Source organism: Quercus robur, chromosome 5 (assembly GCF_932294415.1).
Source record: "Quercus robur chromosome 5, dhQueRobu3.1, whole genome shotgun sequence".
NCBI classification, from domain to species: domain Eukaryota; kingdom Viridiplantae; phylum Streptophyta; class Magnoliopsida; order Fagales; family Fagaceae; genus Quercus; species Quercus robur.
In genome coordinates, this window is record NC_065538.1 from 78,036,800 (window position 1) to 78,056,844 (window position 20,045).

At 35.1% G+C, this 20,045-nt stretch overlaps 1 protein-coding gene across 1 annotated transcript; it reads right to left on the reverse strand.

Moving 5' to 3' along the window:
* Window positions 1-12,149: 12,149 nt before the first annotated feature.
* On the reverse strand, window positions 12,150-14,004 carry LOC126728757 (bifunctional UDP-glucose 4-epimerase and UDP-xylose 4-epimerase 1-like). The gene is made up of 4 exons (XM_050434541.1): window positions 13,810-14,004; window positions 13,538-13,584; window positions 13,253-13,388; window positions 12,150-12,371 (listed from the first exon to the last, which is right to left on the reverse strand). The coding sequence occupies exons 1-4, from the start codon at window positions 14,002-14,004 to the stop codon at window positions 12,150-12,152; spliced, it is 600 nt and encodes a 199-aa protein (XP_050290498.1).
* Between the last annotated feature and the right edge of the window lie 6,041 nt (window positions 14,005-20,045).

A 20,045-nucleotide genomic window follows, 5' to 3' on the forward strand; every position in this document is an offset into this window, starting at 1 on the left:
AAATGGGTTCTATAGCACTATTCACACATTTAAAAATTATTTTGCTACAGTTTTTTCAATTTTCAGTTTTCAGCAAAATAAGCAGTATCTAAACGGACCCCAAGTTCCACTAGTTGCTAGTTGAAATATCCCAGAATCAAAGTACCAAAAAATTGAAAAAAAAAAAAAAAAAAAAACACACACACACACACACAATTACATAATTCAAGACTCTCCTAGCAATCAAATGAACTTTCAGTTAAAATTGCAAACGCTTAAAAATATACTCCGTTGAAGAAAGAAAAGGAAAGGCTCCCACTTCTACTATAGCAGCCTAGCTAACACCTTCTGGAGTGGGCAGCAAAGTTGACCCCACCTTTTTTGATGTAGGATACAATTAATTATTGTACTTTATTAATTTTGGTATTTAATTTGTAATTTTCATTATTTTAGGTTTAAAGTTATTATTTCCTTACTTTTAGGTGCCTTTTAATGCTTTTTAGGTCAATTTGGTTCTTGTTATGGTTAGGTATTAATTAGGAGTTATTTTAGAATATATTTTCTTGTTTTGTCAAGTTTTACGGAACTCTTAAATAGGCTCCTAAGTTTGTAAACGTTTTTAAGTATTATTGATATTAATAAAAATTTGAACTTTTGGCTATTGTTTCTCTGGTGGATTCCAAAACCCTTTCTCCTTGTGGATTCAAAGAACCCTCATGGATTGGAGGTTACACCTCCACTCTTCACCTCTCTTTTGCACACGTATCTAGCTCAATACCTAAGCTTGAACCACCTATCAAAAGAACTCTCTAGCTTTGGATGTAGAATGAACCAGATAATCATGTCAATGATGAGAATGTGTGAAACCTAAAAAAAAAAGAAAAAAAAAAAAAAGAAAAACCAGATTGAGAATGTGATTGTTACTCAAAAATCATGGACATTTGGAATGTGATTATTGACACACTAATGAAAAGACTTTTTTTTTTTACTCTCTTTTTCGAAAGCTGAAACGAAGTTTTTATGTTTAGCATATTTACAAATAAATTACAATATGTAATTAAAAAGCTGCTATATATTGAAAGATTTATGATCAATAATTTAATATACAAAATAAATTTAGATGAGAACTAGTAAAAGTTTATCCTATCCTAAGAGGAATTGCAATTTATGCATCTAACCTTTGTTGTTGTTGTTTTATTTTTTTATTTTTTTTTTTTTTTTTTTTTTGGAGGAGAAATAAACTTACTTTGAGTTATTTGTTACAAGAAGATAAAGATCTTGAGACATAACTATAGTCCGACAAGGATTTTGAGACATAAGGCCTACACTCACTTTCATTTAGGGGGGGTGTTATGGATAACTCAATTTAAAGGTTCTAATAACAGCGTGTACATCCATTTACCTCTATCCTAATTCGCAATTCTTCACGATTCAAGTAAGATTTGCTTTATTATTGTCTTATGTCTCAATAAAAATATTAAAGAAAATAAATTCACTAGGATTAGGTTGGAAATAAATAGGATTTTCTTTGCATCTCTCTCCATTATAGTGGCAGAAATAGAATAGTCGCTTTTGTTGTCCTGCATCAAGAGGCCCCATATGCACCACTCATGTCCTCATCGTACCTTTATCCCGTTGAGCAATATATTATCCGAACCAAAAAAAAAAGAAAAAAAGAAAAGAAAAAGAAACTGAACACAAGGATTTGGGTAACTGATCGAACCCTGCCTAAACCTTGCAATTTTTAAATTTATCCTAAGTGTTTCTCCCTTTCTCTCTCAGTTCACTACAATAATGTTGATTGTATTTGTGTAGCTTTTATATAATATATAATGTATGGCCGGTATGAATGAATGAGTGACTTTTACTTTCTATTTACCATTAGATGAGTGGATTGTATTCATCACTGTTGATATGATATTTTGATTATAAAAATATAATAGTGTTGATTGTTGAAATATAACTTATATTTTATAATAATGCTTTTTGGTTTATTTATTTATTTATTTATATGGAGGTATTATTTGCTTAAAAGTTGAAGGTACTAAGATAAAGTTTCTCTTACTATACCTAGGTTTCGTTTGAGATAAGCTTATATTGGATAGTTTCTTTTACTATTTAGTGTGTGTTTGGCTCCAGCTTAAAAAACTAGTTTATTTTACTATTTAACTTATTTTTGCTACTATTTATACATTACAACAAAGCTGACTTTTTTCAAGGTTCAAAATCCTTGAAAAAGGTATTAAAAAACCTCAAGAATTTTTTTTTTAAGAGTCAAATCAACCCTTGATAACCTTCAAAACTTATACTGTTGAAAATGAAATTTTGAAGGCCTTCGTGGCCCTTAAAACAAGTGCTCTAATCTTATTTTAAGGGTCAAGAGACCCTTAAATAACCTTATTTACCAAGGGTTAAAAGATCTACATGTACAACCCTTGATAAATAAGGTTATTTAAGGGTCTATTGACCCTCAAAATAAGATTTTCTTAAAAAAAAAAAAAAAAAAAAAACCCACAATCATGCACAAAAACCACATACTACAGCCAAATACATCAAAAATCTAATGTATACAACCAAATACATCAAGTCCAATGTACTAATTGTCTAACCAGTATATTTCCTGTATACTTGGGTGGCTCATTTTTTCGGATTCGTATAATCTTATTACTTATCAAAAACATAATTCTCCTTTGCACATACATAGATCTTATTCCTAGGGCATCGCAAAAACCGCTAGTTCATATAGAGCCATCAAATTGGCCGAACTAGCAACTAGAGCTCTATGCATTATATGGATAGATATCAATCAACCCAGATCATTATAAGGTAAAAATTAACATCTGAAAATCAGGATATTGTAAAGGTACTGAAAGAGCATGACCTTGGAACTGAATTCTTCTGTCGAAAGCCAAGGAACCCATTTTCAACAAGGCAGCCAAAGTAGGGGCAGCAGCTGAACCAAATTCAAGTGCAGAAGCTAATAATGGAACTAACTATAGAAACAAGAAAACAAAAACATAAGCTAGCATTCAAAGACATTTCAAATAGATATGTAATATTAGAATTTCCATGTCACACCTTTTTCAGGACAATTGGACGAGGAAGCTGCTCTGCTAAATTTGGAAGCTTGCAGAAGAAGGTATCCTTTTCAACAGTGTCTTTTAAATTTAGAATCTCCATAAAATGTATTGTGTCCACCAGTTTATTTTGGAAATATTCTGCCAATCCATTGGTTGAAAAATTTTATAATAAGAGGAAAAAGAATGGCAGAGAAAAGAAAATCCAAGAAGCAACATTATGCCAAAAACAGAAAAGCAGAGCTGAGTATAAGAATTCATAGTGAATTTCATCAAATTAGGTACACAACTTGACATAGCCACCACTCACAAGGCACATCATGTAGCAGGTTACCAAGACTAGAGTTTCTCCAAAATTATTAAATACAATCAAGTTTAGGAACTCACCACTATTTTCAATAAGCCTTGATGTATTCAACCTATGAGAAAGCCGCTGATAATCTGGAAGCAAAGATTGTGAGGAAAGAAAACAGATGGAAATGAAAATTGAATCAAAGCAACCAACACATGCATAAACAAAATAACACAACAATTAATATATTACTACAAAATAGAGGTAATGAAGGCAAAGGTTGGGTGGAGATAGTGTAGTGAAGAGGCAGGGAAATAACTCATTGTATGAACTCACAAAGCCCTACACAAAACCAATCCAAAAGGCCAAAAAAAAAAAAAAAAAAAAAAAAAACCCAATTCCATTTAATCTAAAGTTGGATTAAAAATTTTAAAAAATCTTCAATGAGGGACACACCTTAAGTTGTCCTTAACCAGAAAAGAGTACTAAATCCAACGGAAAAACCCACATAAAAAGATATTTCAACGTTAGAGTTTCAATTTTGTTGAGGATCTATAGACTACTCCAATGTTTTGGGACTAAGACTTTATATCAACAGTCAAAATCTATTTTACTATTGCTAACTCATATGACCTTACAAATTTTGCTCAAGATGTACCAACAAATTGAAATTGGTCCATCTTATCACTCACAGTGTGTTCAAGGTGACATTATGTTATCAAAAATATGATTTTATCAATCAATAGCTAATCACATGCCTTCGCTTGTCTCTATTGCGATCTCAATCTCCATCTTGCTTGTGAGTTGTGAGGAAGAAAAATACCCACTGTTTTACCCATTTATCGTTGTGTAGACTGTCATTTTGTTGCTAAACTTAAATGCATCATCTTTTAGGCAACTTGATATATATAGAATCTTATTTTTATTTTTGAAGACCCAAAATTTAAAACCATAACCTACTAGCTACTGGCGAAGATCTTTTTATTTCAGAATTGAAATCACCCTGAGACTTGAGTTGCATTGGTTCACATCCTAAGACTAAACAATTCTCTGTTAAAGATTCAACTGGAACTTGAATGCTATAACTACTTTCGACAAACAAATAATTAGACATTTTTTATGATTCGATAGTTACAATGGTGGGTGATTTACAAGGCCCGTGGGTACAAAATAATTAGACATCGAACAAAAAAACTTCAATTTAGCAGTAAGACGCCAAAAACAACAATATTGCTTCCACAAATATACAGCTACATATACAAATCATAGTTTATATAATTATGATTTGAAAAGAAATATACTGGAATCAAAGATTTTGCAAAATCAAATATGACTAAGATGAACGTTTAATGCATAACTCAACAGCCAAAAATTCTTTAAGACATAGATTATTGTTGATTCACTTCCAAACCATTTGTTACAAGCGCAAGATTCAAAAACAAAATCAAATGAGTTCAAGAAATTAAATCACGGAAACACCTTTTTGCAATCTGTCGAGGGAGAAATTGATGCCTTTATCTAAGATGTTGGGAAGCCAAGCCGAAACTTGACTATGGGCTCTTGAGATGATACCCAAAGGCTTTCGGTGTGATGACAAAGCCTATCCAAGCAAGAAACAAAAGCTGCACATGACAAAACAACAACAAAAGCCCAATGAAAAACACATTACAATATTTAATTAGTACATTAATGGTCCTAGTCCAATAGTTCAAATCAGTCCTCTTGTGGTACGATATTATCTCCAGTAGTAGGGTAATTTCAGGTTAATAATTGTGTTTACATGGTAAAAATCATACTTTTTTTCCTTATTATTATTAAGTCAACATGAGGGAGAACTTCCATAATTTCCAAAACATATGGCCTTCATCATAATAATAATAAACAAGGATTAAAGGCTCCATAGTTACAACTAAAAGAGGAAAAATAAGGTGGAATGAAGGGAGAGAAAGATCTCCAGCTCAGTGCAGCAAGTATTAAACTAAAATTTTGGTGAATATGTGTGCATAAGGCATGAATGAGGTGAATGTGGGCTGTTTTGAGTGAGTGGGATAGGATTAATATTGAGATTGAAGCTTTTTGTGAGTAATGGGCTGTTTATGACTAATTGGAGGATATTTTTGAGCTATGATTGTGTAAAGGGGGGAGAAGAATATCTGGGATTAGATGAGTGTAGGCTAAAGATGATGAGTGGTGAGCTTAAGGAGAGCTAAACCACCAGCAAAAATGGAAAATGAACCCCAAAGTCTCAGAGGGGGGTGGCTATCCCTTTGTGGGCTAAGGTGCTCATGCTTTTATAATGGAGTTTAGAGAAGCATTAATTAACAAGCATCCAAAAAAATGTAGGTCTGATTCAGGGGAGCAGGTAAGCTAAATTAATAACCTGGATTTGGCCTAAAAATGGGAGATTTGCTTTTGTGGTTGTTTTGCTTCTTTGGGCAAGGTAGTATTTGGAGTAATCTTGCATTAAATGCTAAGATTGCTGAGATTGTGTTTAGCCAATGCGATTAAGGAAAGTATTAAGGAAGAGTCCTAGTGCTGCAACTGAGATTTAAACCCTAGGAAGTAGGATTCAACACCCCAAACTAGGTGTCAAAGTTTAAGCCCACTTTATAGGGTTCCCCTGGAGGTCCCTTTATGCCCTCCAAACTACATGTTCCCAATTTTTCCCCTTTAGGATTCATGGGCTTGGCACATGAATCAAGTCTTGAACGTTTTTAACATTTATAGCATCAATTTGTTTAAGTTTGGGTAATTTGGTTTCAGCTCTCCTTCCGCTGGAGGTGCAGTTTTGAGGAAGATGATGAAGTTCCTTCATCTTTTTTACTTCAGTTGATATGACAGCCCTTGGGCATTGTTCACGTCAGGTAGAGGGTGGCAGAAAACTAATAGAACAGCCCCTAGTTCATCCTCAAAAGCTTGGTCCTCTTATAAGGGGCTCTAGTTGTTTCTTTGGTTAAGGATGAACAAGGGCCGGTTGTGTGCACATGTTGCCATGGGTTTTCATTCCTCGTGGACTTTTATTAGTAAATATTTTTGGGTTTTTTCATTGTTAATGCCCAATTTTGCAAATCCATATCCAAAAGCCCATGAGAAAGAAAACCCAATGAAAAGTAAGGCCCAAAGACCCACCAAAAAGACTGAAGAGTAAGAAAGGTCCAAAGAAAGAAGTGCAAGGGAAATGGATCTGTAGCAAAATACAAATCTACCGCAGAATAAAAATTTGCCGCAGAATACAGTTCTTTGGCAGAATGGCTTCGGCAGACAAAAACAAATCGGGCCCAAGACCCTTTTGATCCAGTCAACATTATTTGGCCCATAAAGGCCCAAATCCTTTTGTATAAAAAAGATAAGCATGAAAACTGATACGAAGAAGCACGATGAAAAGAAACAAGGAACGGCTGGAAGTGTCAGCAGCAGGAATCACGTGAAGGAAAGAAAAGCCAAACCAAAGGAAAATGACAAACGTAGCAGGAAACGTGTGAAGAAATAAGACAAAACAAGCAGCAGACCAAAACAAAGCTATTCTGCTACGGCAGAAATGGCGTGGGAGGCAAACACAGAAGATAGCAGAGCAAGCACAGAAGGGCCAGGGCACCACCAACCCGTACCCAGCCAATACAAGGGAGGTGGGCCCACAGTCAAGGGGATTCAGAGGGCGTGGTTTGGTGGTGGGGGGAAAAGGGGGTCTATATTTGGTTTCCTGCTGTAACTTCTTTTGGGAATATGCCTTGCTGGGATGGTATCTTACCCAAAAAAAGTAATAAATGGTTGAGACCATCTGATGTATACCATAGAGCTAGGTAGTAAGGTAGAGGTATACAGCAGGAACAAACAAAAAGGAATTTTGTCGTGAAACGAGTAATGGTGCAGCAGACATGTACTGTACTGAGCAATGGCAAGGGCAACCAATGGATGAGTGGGTAATCTTGAAATGATACCCACAACAAACCAAAAACAATTGGTGAAGCCCTAAGGGTAAAAGGGAGAAACTCCATTGAATCAGTTGGCTATAAAAGGAAGGTAACCACGGCAGATTAAAGGGACCGAATTTAAGAGGAAAAAACAGGGGAAAAGGAAAAAAACAGGGGAAGAGAGAAAAACACTAAAAGAGGGAGACCGAATGAAGGGAAGCACTTAAGGGGGAAATCCATGGTAAGAGAGTAGTAAGCACCCAGAGAGAGGTACCCAGGAAAAGGAAAGACCAAAATGGGGAACAACCCACAGCAAGATAGTAGTTAGAAATTAAGAGTAAAAATAGAATGGAGTGAAAGAAAGAAAGTGGTAAAACAAAGAGAGAAAATACGGCAGGAATAGGGGCATGCATCAATAGACCATCTTTTCCTTCCCTCTTAGCAAATCCACTCTTTGATGTCCCCAAAAGTAATAACTAGTAGCCATTTAGGCCTATTCTCCAAAATGCACAACTTTGATGGCAAAAGCTTATGACAAGGTTGTTCAAGTTGGGGTTTGGGTTCTTTCTTGGTTTACTTATCCTATGGGAAGATTCAATACTTGATTTTGATTGCAAATATATTTGATTTCTTTCATTATAACTTATATCTGTTGTATTTAGTCATCCTGCCGTAACACGTTTTTTATCACGTCTGCTGCATTAGTTGTCCTGTTGTGGTATCTTTACTTTTTGTAGTGGTTATTCTGTTGTAGCACATTTTCATTATATGTACCGTGTTAGCTATTATACTACTAAACCTGTCCTGCGGAAGCTTTCTTTTTTATTTGTTGTTACGTGTTTCACTGTTGATACAAACTAATCATTATCCTACCATAAATATATATATATATATATATATATATACATATATCTTGTTTCTCATGTTCTGCAAAAATATATTTTATATATGTATATGTGAATACGTATAAGTATATATACTTATATATGTATGTATATATTTGAAAATATGCTAACCCATTTAAACTAACATTTGTTTTATGGGTATTTTTTTTGGGTTTTAGATTTGTTTATGTGCAGGAAGTAGAAAAGTATTTCTGCGGTAAAAACGAAGAGCAGTTATTCACATTGTAAAAGGCTTTACTGCACGGCAGAAGGCTTTAAAGCACAGCAGACAGCTTTATTGCACAACAGACAGTTTTATTGCACATCAGAAGGCTTTACGCCAGAAAGCTTTATTGCACAGCAACTAGCTTCATTGCACAGTAGAAAGTTTTGTTACATAGCAAAAAAAGTCAGTCCTACGGCAGAAACTAGAGAATAAAACTTTTGCGATAGAAACAAAGGATAAGCACCACGTTCTGCCCGCCGTAAGCGTGCTCCTGGCAGACGAGACATAGTTTGCGCACAAGCCAGACCAAATTGAGTTGTTGTTGGACCGGTCCCAACTCCCTTACTCAGAATACTCGAGCCCAATACCGCAGGAGGCAGCCCAGCCCACTTTAACCACAAAAAGGCCCACCACATTAAAATGGCGACTTCACTGGGGAGTTGGGAAGCAGACAGGGGCAAAGGAAAAGAAAACAGAGCCCCTCACAAACGATGCCACCAAAGTCCAGGACGACACGGAATATGAGTGTCGTACCTTCACAAGCAGAATCCAGGCCAACAACGCCTCACCAATAGCAACTTAACCAAATAGAAGGTGCCAACAGAACGGGGGCTAATCCTCAGCCTCAGACAAGAGTCCCCGCGGACAATGTCAACACCTTCATCGAAGTATTGCAATCATTGCAACACTCGCAGCAACAAATGATGGAAGAGATTCGTCAACTGAAGGCAGACAAAACAAAAGAGAAAGGCAGCCAGCATGACCCAGATCATGTGGCAGACAGAGAAGAGACACTGACAGGAGGTGTCCCACGAAACGTAGAACAGCGTTTCATTACCATGGCTGAGGTAGCGGCTCTCTTGGAGCAAGAGAGAGCCAGAACACCAAAGGAGAGGTTTTACGCATGAAGACCTCCCTATCCTCTAAAAGTACTCAGCAAACCGTACCCCGAGAGGTATGAATCAAGGGCCTTTGCCCAGTACGATGGCAGGAAGGGAAGTGCAGTAGAGCACGTGAGAAAATTTATTGACACCCTTGGCCCTTACGCAGTAGACGAAGACTTATGTCTGCGGGAGTTTTCAAAGTCACTGTGCGACCAGGCATACACCTGGTACATTGGCTTAAAACCAGGATCAATCCCAACTTGGGATGACATGGTGGATGTATTTTGCACTAAATACTTTCACGGGGAAGAAACGGTAACGCTTGCAACTCTGCAAGCAACCAAGTAAAGGAATGGAGAGGATCTGATGGAATACATCAAACGGTTCAGGGACATAGCACTTGATTCCTATGACCACTGTGAAGAAAGGACGTTAGTAGAAATGTGCATGACCAATATGATTCGAGAGTTCAGAGCTGTCCTGGAGAATCTAGAGATTTCCCAATTCGCACAGCTATTGCAGAAAGCTAGAAAGACGGCTCAGTACGAGAAACCCAGTTCAGACAAGAGAAACGCACCGCAGGCTATAGCGGTGTCCATTGGAAACCAGAGAAGGAAAACAGAGGGGAGGAAGTATGATACGCCCCCACCCTTACCATGTACTCCTAAGGAACTGGATGTGCTACTTGACAAATGGATAGCAGACGGGATCTTTAAACCCAACTAGGTTTCTAGAGAGCCTACGGAGGAAGAAAAGAGGGATCCTCACTTCTGCTGCTTGCACAACTACGTACAACATCCCACCGAAGAATGCTGGGCGCTCCGCAAGCTAGTGCACCGTAGGATCAAAGAAGGCACATTAGAGCTAACCCAGCAGGAAGTCCACAGAAACCCACTCCCAAACCACAAGGGAAAGGGTGTAGCAGCACTGGTGATATGTGCAGACCCGAGAGAATACAAATCTGCCGCAGAATACAGTTCTTTGGCAGAATGGCTTCGGTAGACAAAGACAAATTGGTCCCAAGACCCTTTTGATCCAGTCAACATTATTTGGCCCATAAAGGCCCAAATCCTTTTGTATAAAAAAGATAAGCGTGAAAACTGATATGAAGAAACACGACGAAAAGAAACAAGGAGCGGCAGGAAGTGTCAGCAGCAGGAATCACATGAAGGAAAGAAAAGCCAAACCAAAGGAAAATGACAAACGTAGCAGGAAACGTGTGAAGAAATAAGACAAAACACGCAACAGACCAAAACAAAGCTATTCTGCTATGGCAAAAATGGCGTGGGAGGCAAACATAAAAGATAGCAGAGCAAGCACAGAAGAGCCAGAGCACCACCAACCTGTACCCAGCCAATACAAGGGAGGTGGGCCCACGGTTAAGGGGATTCAGAGGGCGTGGTTTGGTGGTGGGGGGAAAAGGGGGTCTATATTTGGTTTCCTGCTGTAACTTCTTTTGGGAATATGCCTTGCTGGGATGGTATCTTACCCAAAAGAAGTAATAAATGGTTGGGACCATCTGATGCATGCCATAGAGCTAGGTAGTAAGGTAGAGGTATACAACAGGAACAAACATAAAGGAATTTTGTCGTGAAAGGAGTAATGGTGCAGCAGACATGTACTGTACTGAGCAATGGCAGGTGCAACCAATGGATGAGTGGGTAATCTTGAAAGGATGCCCACAACAAACCAAAAACAATTGGTGAAGCCCTAAGGGTAAAAGGGAGAAATCCCATTGAATCAGTTGGCTATAAAAGGAAGGTAACCATGGTAGATTAAAGGGACCGAATTTAAGAGGAAAAAACAAGGGAAAAGGAAAAAAACAGGGGAAGAGAGAAAAACACTAAAAGAGGGAGACCGAATGGAGGGAAGCACTTAAGGGGGAAAACCCATGGTAAAAGAGTAGTAAGCACCCAGAGAGAGGTACCCAGGAAAAGGAAAGACCAAAATGGGGAACAACCCACAGCAAGATAGTAGTTAGAAATTAAGAGTAAAAATAGAACGGAGTGAAAGAAAGAAAGTGGTAAAACAAAGAGAGAAAATACGGCAGGAATAAGGGCATGCATCAATAGACCATCTTTTCCCTCCCTCTTAGCAAATCCACTCTTTGATGTCCCCAAAAGTAATAACTAGTAGCCATTTAGGCCTATTCTCCAAAATGCACAACTTTGATGGCAAAATCTTATGACAAGGTTGTTCAAGTTAGGGTTTGGGTTCTTTCTTGGTTTACTTATCCTATGGGAAGATTCAATACTTGATTTTGATTGCAAATATATTTGATTTCTTTCATTATAACTTATATCTGTTGTATTTAATCATCCTGCCGTAACACGTTTTTTATCACGTCTGCTGCATTAGTTGTCCTGCTGTGGTATCTTTACTTTTTGTACTAGTTATTCTGTTGTAGCACATTTTCATTATATGTACCGTGTTAGCTATTATGCTGCTAAACCTATCCTGCGGAAGCTTTCTTCTTTATTTGTTATTACGTGTTTCACTGTTGACACAAACTAATCATTATCCTGCCATAAGTATATATATATACATATATCTTGTTTCTCATCTTCTACAAAAATATATTTTATATATGTATATGTGAATACGTATAAGTATATATACTCATATATGTATGTATATATTTGAGAATATGCTAACCCATTTAAACTAACATTTGTTTGATGAGTATTTTCTTTGGGTTTTAGATTTGTTTATGTGCAGGAAGTAGAAAAGTATTTCTGCGGTAAAAACGAAGAGCAGTCATTCACATTGCAAAAGGCTTTACTGCACGGCAAAAGGCTTTAAAGCACAGCAGACAGCTTTATTGCACAGCAGAAGGCTTTACGGCAGAAAGCTTTATTGCACAGCAAAAAGCTTCATTGCACAGTAGAAAGTTTTGCTACATAGCAAAAGAAGTCAGTCCTGCGGCAGAAACTGGAGAAAAAAACTTCTGCGGCAGAAACAGAGGATAAGCACCACGTTCTGCCCGCCGTAAGCGTGCTCCTAGCAGACGAGACATAGTTTGCACACAAGCCGGACCAAATTGAGTTGCAGTTGGACCGGTCCCAACTCCCTTGCTCAGAATACTCGGGCCCAATACCGCAGGAGGCAACCCAGCCCACTTTAACCACAAAAAGGCCCACCACATTCACAAATACTTGCAATGAGTCTTTGGGCAATTAGTTGTAATGTTTGAAACAATAGGACAAGTTTCAAAATACTTTTGTAAGTAATATTTACTTTGATGAATTCCACGTTGCAATAATGTTCATGGTTTCTAATATTCGCATCATAACTTAAATGATGATCTTGTGGGTTTGAATGTTTACCATAAGTGTCGAAGGCGTATATTATGGATGTCGTGATTTTATGAGAACATAATTTTCAAGATAACTCCCAATGAGTTTTTTTATAAGATGATTGCCTTGGTTTTTGCCATGGTAATATTTTACCATGATATTTTTTCTTTGCCAAGTATTGATAATCTTGGGCTCTTTTTTGACAAATAGTGCCAATGAGAATTAGGCTTTAAATATTTCCAGTGAGAACTGGACTTTGATATTGCCAATGAGAATTGGGTTTTGATGTTGCCAATGAGAAATTGGGCTTTGGATAAATAAATTGCCATGGGTTTAAATCATGGGCTTTGATCATGGATTTGAATTCCATTAATAAAATTGTTTTTCCATGGACTTGAATCATGAGCTTTTCAAATATTACCAAGCATAAGTATTATGGGGCTTTAAATAGAATAGGATGTGTTTATTGGGTTCATAGGGCCGGTTTTGGGCTTAGCTAAATAATGATAATAAAATTGGATAAAATATGAGTTTTTGGGCTTTTTTTGTGATATTTTATATCATAACCCAATTTAGATGATAAGATATGAAACATTTGTGATTAACATAATAATGAAGCAAAAAATATTTGGGAAAACCCAATAACTTATTAGCGGTATAAATAGGTGGTACTCAAATAAAATTAGGTGTTAAAAAAAAGTACCCTAACACAATCATATTTTGCCATAACCTCATAAAGATTAATAGTGCCAATCAAATCATTATCAAAATAACAGTGAGGGTTTGCAACACTCTCCTTAATAGCTTTTAGGCCAGCAAAATGGACCAAAGCATCAAATCTGTCTCAAACAAAGCCAATGTCACAAAATTAAGCCAATTCTGAAAAAGTCTATAATTCTGTTTCTTTTCGTAGAAAATAGTTAACAGTAAAATTGAATGAAAACAGTGGAAAATCATAGCACAGCTATGTAATTGAAATTAAACATACTGTGTTTGAGAAAAGAGCTTCTCCAAGTCCTTATTCCTAAGATCACCCTGCAATCAAACCAACACGTAATGCAACCAAAATCCAAAAACCTCAAAACGCCACCATTTGGTTGCCAAGAAACTGTTAATTTAAAAAAAAAAAATTACAAATCTCCCGAAATTTAAAACCAGCATTGCTCAAGATATTCAAGAATCTCTAATTTCTAACCTTTTATTCCCTCATTTTCTTGGTAACCAAACAAAACAGAAATTTACACACACAAAATTGAATACTAGGTGGAATTCAAGATTCTGAGAACGCTTAGGGCCAAACAAATGACGAACCCTATCAACAACTTTGGTGATGGAATTATCAAGATTGTCGATGATCGAAACCCTAAAGCCTTCATTGAGAAGCTGAACCACAGTGTGAGAGCCAATGAAACTGGCTCCTTTGATAACTAGAATCGTCTTTTCCGAGAAAGTCATTTTCAACTCGAACTATAAAATACAGGTAGTTTAGATAATATGTTCAAACCTCATACATCCAACCCATACTTCAAATTCCAAAGGACAAGTATGTAATTCCATTTCCAAAGTATCCAAACCCTAGCCCCAAATTATATTATTGGGGAGGAAGAGAAATATCAATGGAGAGAATAAGAGAGAGAATACCAAAAATTCTTTGCAAAGTTCTACTAGGTAATTTCCAAATTCAATTTTTTTTCTCAGGAAACAAACAAAGAGAGAGAGAGACCTGTAATTGGACAAAGGGGCAGAGGTGAGGGCTTTGATTTTCAACGGCCAGTCGTCATCGGAGATAGGATCGCCAACCACCATGCCTCAACCTATCATCGGAGATGAGATGAGCTTTGAGAGAGAGAGAACTTTCTAAGAGTTCTCATTTAGTTTGGAGGATGGTTGAACAAAATGAAAATGAGTTTTCTAAGAGAGTGAGCAAAGACTTTATTCGAAAATTGGTTTTTTGAATTTTGAGTTCGTGAGAGGGAGAGACTTAATTCCAAGGGTTGTGTTAGAATTCCATTAAGGAATGTAAAAATTTGGAGGAAACAACTATGCGGGATTTTAGTGTTTTAGTTTAGTTCAAGGGTTTTAATGACCATTGTAAGAAGATTAGTCAGATTTTTTAGCACACTAGTTTTTAGCATTTGTTTCAACCATTTTTAGTGAACCCTTGGAAAAAATGGGTTGAAACAAGTCATGTTTTTTTGTAGTGTATATAGCTTTGGCAGGTATCAGCAGGAAGGTCTTTGTGGCAAAGGAAGAGGCCATAGACCGTGTCGACAGAGTTCCCGACAGTAGCATTGTAGAATTCAATGTTGCGTGTGGCGTTGAATGAGAGGTAAGTGAGGGGGTTATTGAGATTGGATTGGTAGGTGCTATTGGTGGTGAAAGTTATGTTGTTTGGACAATTATGATAGACGTAAGTTGCAACGACCTCCATTCTAGTATGGCTGAGGAAACTGATCAAAAAGTAGTAGAGGACCAAAAGGGTCATTGACAGGTTGAATTTGCAAGGCTGAGGCAACCCCATTATCATGATCAACTCAACCTCTTATGCTTTCTGCAACGTACTACAATGTTTTCTTTAGTAAGAAACTCTTAATACTAGCTAGTCAACAAAATAATAAGTCAAGCCACCAGGGGCGGGTGCACATTCACTTCAGGGGGTTCAATCAACCCCTGACTTGAAAAAAAAAATTATATATATATATATATATATATATATGAGATGGGTTCAAGTTACAGTTGGTGTAACTTCACAAGAGTTATCCCTTTTTTGAACTATTGATTTGTATTAGATCTAAGGGTGAAAAAAACACTCATAGTCATATATTTATTGTTCCCTAGAAATTAGTAACTAAGTCATTAATTTTTCTTATTAAAAATATAAAAATAAAAAATAAAAAATAGCACTAACTCTTTGCTCTCCATCATCTTCATCTTCTCTCCCTCCCTCACATGGTCTTGTGTTCTATCTTGTGGGCGTCAATTGTGGGCTTGAAGACAAGAAAGACAATAACAATTGAAGTTTTGTTCAGCTGTTAAGTTTGCAATTTAAAAAATGATTTTGGATTATTTAGCTGTGTTCCTGTTTTGCGTAAATAATTCTCATTCCAAGTTAAAATTATTCCAAAGTTCATGAATGGTGTCGTTGAGTACTTGGTAAAGGACAAAAGGTCCTTATCTTATGCTAGAATTTTCGTAAAATGATGAAACTTCAATCCTTATCCGATTCAAGTTAGTCGTGGTTGCACTTTTTTAGTTACTTGTGCAGGATTTCTTTTGATTACGGAATAAGAAATCAAACATGGCTTTTAAATTATGAAGTATGCTGTTTTTCCTTTTTTTTTTTTTTTTTTTTTTTTTTGAGAGAGAGAGAGAGAAACACCGTGTGAGGGAGAGAAGATGAAGATGATGGAGAGCAGAGAGTAAACGTTATTTTTTATTTTTCTATTTTTAATAAGAAGAATTAATGACTTAGTTACTAATTTCTAGGAAACAATAAATACATGGCTATGAGTGTTTTTTCCACCCTTAGATCTAATACAAATCAATAGTCTAAAAAATGTGTAACTTGAACCTATCTCTCTCTCTCTCTCTCTCTCTATATATATATATAATATTACTTTACTAATTTAATTTACTCATAAAAATATTTTTGCACATCTTAGTTCAAATCTTCTACACCCTGATTACATATTAGCTTATTCTACAATCAAACAACAATTTAGTGTATTATTTATGTATAAATGAATGCAGTTGTGTAGGTTAATAATTATACAGTACAAGTACGGTTGAGTTTTGTCATTTAGTTTAAAATATTTATATATAAAAAATGACAAATATATAACCCCAATTGCATAAAAACAAAAATATTATACAAACTTAACAAAATAAAATTGTCATACTTTTATTGATAATAGATAATAACAACTAATAATAAACTATCATGAGATGGTTTCAAAATATGAAAATTTGTAGAAAGAAATTGTAAAACTTTATGTATTTGTGTTTGTATGTTTTTTTTTTTTTTTTTTTTCAAAACTCAATATATTCAAGTTCTTTTCCATTATATTAAATTTTGTTTTATTTAAGTTTCTTAACGACCCCTAGAAAAAATTCCTAGAGCCACTGTTGAGCCACCTTGATCTTTTTATCAATTTTTTCCTACGACTTTGTTGTCATTGAGGAAAAGACCAAAGAGTAACGAAGATGACAATAGTATCACAAATGTTACGCTACGGTGGATGGGGACAGAAGTGAACCTGCCGGCAGGGGTGCTTCTGTGGGCGGAATAGTCTCTGTTAGTTGGTCAAAGAGTCACGTCTACAAGTTTACGTGTAGTAGCAGTTGCATAGAAAAATTTATTTTAGGAGACCATCTCAATATCATCTCACAAGTTACATAAGTTATACTTGCATCTAATCACATGAGCCATCATGTCATAAAATAAAAAAATTTCCTATCATTTTTTATTCAATTTGATTTTTTTTTAAATTAGATTAAATTTTTTTATATATTTATTTTAAGGTTTTTCATGTAATTAAAATTATTTTTTAGTAAGATACCATTTGTTTAAAAGAATTTTTACCTTTTTTTTCTTCCTTAATTGACATAGAACAGATAATATAGGCTTTTCATGAACTGAAAAAACTGCAAAAATTTACACAATAAATTCAAAAAGTATAAAAGTGTTAGTAAAAATCATCAATGCCTGTAACAAAATTGAGTGAAAATTGAGACATGAAGGGAAATAGCATTAGGAGCAAGCCTCATGTCCAAAATCCCAGCTGCCTTTTGCACAAATTCCTTTGCTAAGGCCCTAAAATCTTCATTTTTTTTTCTTTTCTGTTTTTTTTTTTCTTTTCTGTGTTTTAGTGATTTTTTTTTTCATTATAAATTTTAATTTAAAAATCAAAATAATTTCATAACATTTTCACAACAAATATTAGGTAGCAAGTTATAACTTACTGTTAATGGAGCGTAAAAAAGTAATTTCAATAAGAGGTTCAAATTAAAATTAATAACAAACTACCACCTAGAATTTGTTATGAAAATGTTATGAATATAGCACTTTTCAAAAAGAAAATACCCAATAGATGGATAATTCCTCAACCTATGGTCTTCCAAATACACTAAAAAATATCCAGATTCTTGTTAATCACATTCCAAATCACTAGAGAATTAGAGATCAACATTAAAAACAAATAAATAAAACAAAATAAAATAAAATAAATATGTCTTTGTTACTATGTGTGCGCTATGCACTTGTCCCTTGCTTTGCCAGTCATCTTTTTGTAAGCACGTGGTTGTCAGCTCATTATTCCAATGGCAAGCTAGAACTGTTAGAATTTAGACCCCTAAAAATACAGATTGTTTAACCTAATTTACAGTGAAGTTGTTACTTAGTTCAATTAAACAGATCTAGGTTAAATAAATATCAATCATATCAAAACAGCGGAAAAGTAAAGAACACAACGATATGATGACTCAGGAAAACCAATGAAACAGTCCAGATTCAAGGTAAAAAACCTGAGGAGGATTTAACATAAACAATCCACAAGGCAACAATTCACTAAGATAGGTTTTTAGTTAATTGATATTTAGTGTTTAAAAAAAAAAAAAAAAAAAAGAACTGTAGACTCTCCAATTTATACCTACCAATATTTGGAGTCTCAGGGGCTGTTTGGTACTAGATTTTAAATAACAATTTTCAGTGTTTAAACACTAAAACATGTATTTCTACAAAACTTTTTAACTCACACATATTTCTACAACACTTAAACAACGATACTAGAAATCTCTAACCAAACAGCCCTCAATCCCTATCAAAACTAATATAACTTAATTATAGGCCCAACAACCCACATCACAAAGTTCAAGCCCATTTTAGACATGTTTTCTAAGTTCCTATGACAAAAGGTTGGAGGCTAGAATGAAGAGATAAGGTGAGACTCACTTGCCTCAAGTCTCTTTTGGGATTTGGGTTCAAAGGATTTAGTGGTTCAATGGTTGCCCCATTATCAACACTATATAAGTGACTATAGTGAAACACTACGTTAGCAAGTGTATCATGGTGACTAAACCCTACTAATTTGAGCACAACAATGATGAAACTTATGATAAGCAACCTAGCTCAAAAACTGACTCAAATATGGCCCATATTTTAACTTCTATTTTGTTTTGTTGAGAGAGAGAGAGAGAGATTTCAGCTTCTAGTCACAAAAAGAATTAACCATTTCTGTTTTTATTTTTAAAATATTTCGAATATAATTTATTAATCTTACATTGAGGCCTTCTTTCCTTTGCTTTTTTTTGGCTATAAATTTGGATTTAATTTATTCATTTTACAAATCTTACTTGTTTAATTTTTTAAACTAAAGAACTAACTAAATTGGTTAAAATTTGGGAAACTTCCTCAATTGGAGGGCCTTAAGCAGTTGCCTAACTAGACTAAGGAAGAGCTGCCCTGGATATGGGCTAAGCTGTTGAAAAGCCAAAGGTGAAGTGAGCTTTTATGTCTTAAACCTCTTTTAGGAATAAGTGATTTCCCCCATTAATTAATTAACATTTCATTAGTGACTGTAGTGAAACACTATGGTAGTAGGTGTATCCCATGATGGCTAAAACCCTACTAATTTGATTGAAACAATGATTTAATTCTATCTCATCTTGTCTCATGCTTTTGACATGCCAATCTTTAGGGTTGCAAACCCTCGTTTTCTTTCTTTTCCTTTGAATGTAGTTGTAAATTTCTCATTTCAACCATTTGTTATCAACGATGTCTCTATCTAGGAAAAGTCATTTTGGAAAGTTGTGATTAATTAGAGTTTTCAACCAATGTTTTAGTATCTTGACTAGCACCAATGGCAGAGCGAAAAAATCTTTCTAGGGGGGCTAAGATGACTATAACAAAAATCTTATGTACAAAGAAAACAAATACTTGATTTATAAGTTAACTTTAACTGATTAAAGTTGTGTCATTAGTTTTTTCATGGTACTAAATTTAAAAAAAAAAAAAAAAAAAAAACACACACACTTTTTTATGTACACATTTAAATAATCACTAAAAAAAAAAACTCATTTCTATCTTGTTACAAAATTTCATTTTGACAAGTTTCATGGCTGAAAATACACATTCTGTAGAAATGGTTGCAACTACAAGAGTAATAATAAACTTTTAAGCCCTTCTAGAGAGTTCAATATCTAAAGATTTAACAATTGAGACAGGATTGAACACTAGTTTCAAAATGTTGAACATTTTTCCTACTTTGTGTCAATTATAGACAAGTTACTTAAATTTGTAATCAGCAAAGTATAAACTATGTTTAAGGGTCTGGGAACAATTTATTTTGCCGAAACTAAAAACATTTTGTTGAAAGTATTATAGATAAAGTTAAAAGTTAGCTGAAATAGTACAATGATATCCATAAATAGTACTAAAAAATGCAATAGGACGGCCAAAATGGCCCAATACCATGTTTTATTGAAATTTTTAGCAACAA